Below are 6167 nucleotides of genomic sequence, written 5' to 3' on the forward strand. Positions count from 1 at the left end.
GTGAGGCTACAGGTGTGTTCACTTGCACTCATGATGTTTGTCACTGTTACAATAACCCAATATTTGGGGTGAGATATACCTCTAATAGATGTAGTTACCCAGCCTTCAAAGGCTTATTAAACACACAGCACTGTTCTTCTGAGGCAGCAGCTTTGTGTATTTACCAGCAGTGCTCTGCAAAGATCGGTTCTTCAGGCAGAAGTTGTACAGCATCTGGAACAGTGGCTTCTCTGTAGCTTGCAATTCCCTGTTAGTAAAAAGTGTGCTCCATTAATTTACTAATTCTTATTTACACTCTGCAGATCCCAAGCACAGGCTGGGTATAGGTTAGTACATAATGAAAGTAGTTGCTGCTGAAGTTTGCAGCTAAAACTGCCTCAGGCAATAGCAGTTTTGGGCTGAGAGCTGCTCGTGATGAAGTATTTATGGAAAAGTGTTATTTTGTGTGAGATGGGGCTACCTGCATTCTGAGAGTGATGGGTATCAGGACCCCACTGAACCGTACAGATCTGTTTTATGTTTCTCACTATCTTTGTAGCTCAACTTTGATCAAGAGATGCTGAAATAAGATGGGTTGCTTATGTAAAACCTATGGTAGAGCAGTCCCAGGCAGCTCAGGACGGGAAATTGTGGGAATGCCATAGTTGTGATGTATGGTTTGACTTGAAACCCACACGATGTGGTCTGAAGTGCTGGCCCCTGAGCATGAAGCTCTGAAGTGTTGCAGCAATTTTAGGAAACTAGCATCTGGTAAAGGATATGCCCATGGGTATTTTTTTCAGCTGAAACATGGAGGCTTGACAAATAGAGGTATCCAGTTTGATGTGTGTCAGACGTCTCGTTCAGCTCTTGTGCAAGTTGTAAAGCAGAGAAGGTGCAGAAATAGACCTTTCCTAGAACTACAGACCTTTCCCAGAACTGGGATTCTGTAATGGAGTGCATGTGAACACACCATGGGATTGCTTATTTGGAGACCAAATGGATTTCTGCTGTCACTGAAGCCATTTATGGCTATTAGCCCAGATGCTGTTGTGGTCTAACTACCCCCACTAGCACCAGTTAGAGTGCAGTGCATGTTCTCAACTTGACATGGTGTATTTTTTCTTCTTTCCCTTTTCCAGCAGCAGGCACACTGAATTGGGTCCTGGGGTTGTGAGTGTTTTCTGTATAAATAACCTGCTTTCAGAAACTCAATCACTTCTGGTTAGGTTTCTGCCTGCTTATGATTTAAAGGTCTTAATAGAAAGGTATTACAAAGTGTTTCTTAGCCTGGAATAAACTTTCCAGTAGGATAACTTTCTTATCCAGTAGTAATAAGAATGGGGAGATGGTTGTAGAGGAGGGAAGAGTGTTTAGCATTAAGCATTTTGCTAAAGTACCTCCTGTAAATATCCCACAGAACTCTCAGTTGTTTTATTGTCATACCGTGATGATCAGGACCATTCTGTGCTGTTACTGTTGCTCCTTAAACCAGTCAGTGTACCAGTGTACAGACAAGTTTGCTTGGACTAATCCCCTTCTTTGTTTCTGCTTGAGGCATGCAAATTCCAGCAGGGTAGCATAGCAGATGTGTCTGCAGAGGTGATGGAGTGCAGTACTACAGAGTAGCTGAGCACTGTTTCCTAGCTGAGCCTACCTTTGGTAGTCCACACCAGCCTGGACTATCTCCAGAGCCTGGGTTGTAGCTTTGCTGTGTGTCCTGGAGCTCTCCCTCTCCCAGGTCTGCTGCCTGTTAACAGTTATCCTGGACAGTATAATGCTGTTAAACCCCAAATGTAGGTGACTCAAAGCTTCTTCATCAAACCCCCAGCCCCTGTGAATTGCCAGTTTCCCTTCAAAACAGACCTTCTGTAAGGAGACACTGCTGAAGGCACAGCAGACTTCTGTGTCTGTGCAGCCATGCCAGGGGTGTAGTTTCAGGATCACCTGCTGCTGAATTACTCAATTTAAAAAGATGTGGAACTCTGATTTAATTTTCTACAATGCTTTTGTAGATGGTCAGGTCATGATGTGGCCAATGAAGAATTTTTGTATCTTATCCATGTTCTGATACCTTTTAAAATTTTTATGGACAGGGATCTAAGTATTACCTCCTATCCCAGATTCAGGTCAGTCTGTGCTGCTTTGCAGAGCTCCCTGCTGCATATTTCCCAGATATGTACAACAAGGGAAAGAACTGTGGGGGACTCAGAAATATTGTTTGAAGAGGCAGCACTAAAATCATTAAACTTAAGACTTTAAGAAAAATAAGCCCTGGAGGAGAGAACAACTAATAGTGTAACAACTTCTTGTCCTTCATCCTTCCCACTCATTCCCTGCAGCAGGCTTCAGGATCCAAACAAGCCTCTAGGCACACAGCAAATGCGTGATTTGCACTTAGGGGCTGCTCTGACACGTTCCTGTTTTAGGGGTGGTTGTTTTTCACTGTTCACTTCTACTCAGCTGGTAATTAACCTGGCATTATCTTTTTCTGTGTTTCCTTATTCGTCCTTCTGCTTTGAAGGAAAATTCCACTGAAATGTCAGCTGCTCTGTGGGGGGAGGCTGTGAGTAGCATGTAGGTATCTCTTCTTATCAGTCTGCAGTGAAGAGATTTTGTTTGAGTACCAGACTCCATTGAACACATTCATTGTGATGATCTGGTATTCCATCCAGAGAGGCAAAAACAAGAAAGCTAATAGATATTCTGAAAGCTTAGTAAAACCTGGTTCTCTTCTCACATGTGAGACTCCATATGATCTGTTTCATGGACAGAGAGGGTCAAATACCTGAAGTAGTTAGCTGAATAGCTTCATAAAATGCTTCCCTGGGTCACTTTCTTGGTGTAACACAGCTGAGACACAGGGCTGAGTGCACCCATCCATCTCAGCTCAGGAGCTCTTCTGTGTGTTCTCCCTGCAGCTGTTGAAGAACTGGACCCCGTTGTTTAAGAATTACATAAAACGAGCATCAGATCACTTGAATGCCTTATGTGCCATTGAGGAATTCTTCTTGGAACATGACAGTCTCTGCACATCGATAGCTAAAGTGAGTATCCTCTCCCAAATCTATTTTTGCTAGATTCACAGTGGAATGCATCCTATTTACATCATCACCTCTCTGCTTTAAGGGAGAGAATTTTGGAGTCTCTGTGGAGAGGATGTGTAGAAAATCCATTTATAACAATTTCTTAAAAAAAAAATAGTTCTTTGTCTGCCTGTGCCTCTGAGGGAGCACAGCTGAGGGTGAGTATTAATTACCAGCCTGCAGCCTGTGGAGAGCTATTATTTTGCAGCTTCCAACGTAGATGCCCTTGTTGTGTGACACTGGAGGAGGCAAGGCCAGAGACTTGCTCTAGGAAGAGCTTCTCTTCATTTATCTCTCCATGGTCCCTGGGATCTCACTGCTAAATGGTTTATCCTACTTTGGAGTGCAAAACACAAAAGCTGGGAATAAAAGTGGAATTTTATTCAGGCTGAGCTGGTTTTGAAATAGGGAGTAAAGGAAAGCTGTCATATGGCTTATTATTTGTCTCCCTGCTTCTGAGAATTTTCATATATTCCTCCTCACCATCCTTCACAATTATTTTGTCCCTACATTCTGTCTGCCTTATCACATGGAGAGCATTTGACTTGGATTACAAGGCTCCTTTAGCAGCAACTCAGGAAGCCCCTGTCTGTTTTGGAGGAGCTCTCCTAGAGCGTGCTTAACTCTTGATTCCTCAAGAAAGAGTAATCCTAACTTCTGCTACCAGTGCTTCTGGCTGATGGCAAAGCACTTAGGACTGGAGCCAAAAGCCTTCAGTTTGGTGAGCCAAAATGTCCTTGAATTACAGCAATTGTTTGGCATGTGTCCATTGTTCTAGGGGCCTGGGTTTCCCTAGAGGCTGGGAATTGAAGTGACACTTTATATTTGGAGTTGGCAGCCAGCTTTGTTAGCGCTCTGCTGCAAGGAGGCCGATGCGAAGTGCCTGCTCTGCCTGAGCACAAAGGCACCCTGAGAAAGCCTGATGGCCTCTCCCCCTCGCTCACAGGGCAGGGGCTTGAGCTGAGCAATGACCAATTGCTTTGACACCTGCCATAAGGCACTGCAGAGGGAGAGCTGGCAGGAGGAGGGGCACAGCTGGACAGGTTCATGCTCCTCTGCACGTGTCACTGCTGAATGTGAGCCAGCATCAGTTGTTTGTTGGATCTGCTTTGGGGATGGCGTTTGGGTTGCTTTAAAAAGAGATCTTATGTCTTGGACTGATGTCCTCTGTGACCCCTCATTGCCCACTGCTCTCAGTCATACCCAGCATCCTCAGAGCTGAAGCTGATGGGGCTTGAACTTTGACTCATTATGTGTCACAGCATCTGTCAGGAACATAAGGCTTGGTAGGAGAATCACAGTTATTTTTAACAGTAGAAGGAAAATGAAGCAGACTGAGGGCCTTCTGGTGAAGACGGAGCTGAGAGACACAGATTACGTGCAAACTTTGTACTTGGACGTGAGCTAGTCCCAAAAGAGTTTATAGAGAGCCTGTTGCTCTTTTCTAATTGATGCAGGTGTTGATGACATTTTACCAGCTGGAAATTCTGGAAGAAGATGTAATTCTCAATTGGTTCTCTTTGCGGGACACGTCTGACAAAGGAAAGCAGCTTCGTAAAAACCAACGGGTGAGTCCCAAAGGTGTTGGGAGAGGCTGGGCTGGGGGGAGAGAGACAGACAACAGCTGCTGAAAGAAACTTCGAGTAAAGTTTGGTGTCACTGTCACCTTCTCTGGAGCAGCTGCCATCACATGGTAGGCCAAGAAACACACCAGTGAACTGAACACTAAGCAACACAGATTTGTTCTCCAGAACAGTTTCTGTGCATTCTGCCATAATCATCCTGTTTGGATAAGGAATGGAGGGTTTCTAGTGGGCTCTCTGTAGCACAAGGCCAGCACTTTCTGGAGTAGCAGCACGGTTTCTCTAAGCCAACACCCATTTGAAATGGGCTTTAGGCCAATGCCCTGTGTGCTGGCCCCATGCAATTCCTTTGAAGCTTTCATTCCTGGCTCAGCAATCCCTTCACATATATTTCTAAGTATTTGCTGTACTGAGTAGTTTCATTTGGCTTCTGTTGCAAGGAGCATATAAACTTCCCTCCTCCATCAGGCAGAACTTTGTGCTGCAGTTTGGCTGAGCCCTGTTCCACTCCTCCTCCCTGGATCTGGAAGAGAAGTAGAGGGAAAAAAGCCATCTAAAGAACAACTTTGTTCAAGACCTTTGCAAAGTCAGCTATTAGTATAGGTCAGCAGTGCTTTCAGCTGCTTGTTCAAGCCCAGTTAAAACATAAAATGAGCTGCCTTTTTAATAGCAGTTTCTGAGGGACAAGTTTTTTTCCCAGCAGAGTTGTCCTAACATGTCAGCTAAGGTGCAGCTGCCATCTCTTTGCCCTGAAGCTCTGAAAACCTCTCAAGCTTTTGGGTTTTTGCTGAGTGTTGGAGGGATTGTCTGACTGGAGGAATCTCCTTTAGGAGTTTAATCAATCTACATTTGTCTGGGGCATCCCAGTTGTTTTTCACCTCATTGTCTCTTGCTCCCTCAAACTGCCTCCATTTCTGTTTCTTCTGGAAACATTTTCTTTTGCATAGTAGTGATGCTCACTCACACAGTGTATTGGTTGAGCATTTCCAGCATCTCCTAGGTGTCAGTTGTTACCCAATTACTTTTCATTCTCTCTGCAGCTCCAGAAGTTTATCCAGTGGCTGGAGGAGGCAGAGGAGGAGTCGTCTGACGGCGACCAAGACTGACATGATGGCTTAGCATGAGAAGAGGCTCTCACTGCCTTTCTGGGCCAAGTGGGCAGGGCAAGATCAATGCCAGTGCATGGTGTATAGATGTGGGGCCTGACATCCAAGTGACTGACAATCCCATCATTAATTCAGTTGTGTGTTCCCAACTTTGCCACTTCCCTCCCTCCCTCATTTGCACCTTATGTGCAACCCAGTATAAAAACAATAAGGGAAAAGCAGGAGGCGGTGATACCTAAAATCCCTCTGGAGCCTGGATATGATGTACTATAAGCTATCTTTTGGGAGGTCCTTGTTACTAATACAAAGGGAGAGCGTAGATGCAAATGTATACAATGCCCCTGTAGATCTAACCGTCAGGGTTGTGGAAGAATGGTCATACAGCTGAGGTATTTGGAGTCATTGTTGCTTCT

General features: G+C 44.8%; 1 protein-coding gene across 1 annotated transcript in view; it reads left to right on the forward strand.

Annotated features, from left to right (window-relative positions):
- The window catches only part of EIF2B5 (eukaryotic translation initiation factor 2B subunit epsilon), a 15578-nt gene extending 9411 nt beyond the window's left edge, over nt 1-6167 (forward strand). Inside the window, exons 13-15 of the mRNA XM_031055504.1 lie at nt 2901-3026; nt 4523-4633; nt 5689-6167. Of these exons, the coding sequence (XP_030911364.1) occupies nt 2901-3026; nt 4523-4633; nt 5689-5754 (303 nt within the window). The 3' untranslated portion in view covers nt 5755-6167. The remainder of the gene's footprint in view (nt 1-2900; nt 3027-4522; nt 4634-5688) is intronic.

The sequence above is a fragment of the Geospiza fortis genome, unplaced genomic scaffold (assembly GCF_000277835.1).
Source record: "Geospiza fortis unplaced genomic scaffold, GeoFor_1.0 scaffold172, whole genome shotgun sequence".
Lineage (NCBI taxonomy): Eukaryota > Metazoa > Chordata > Aves > Passeriformes > Thraupidae > Geospiza > Geospiza fortis.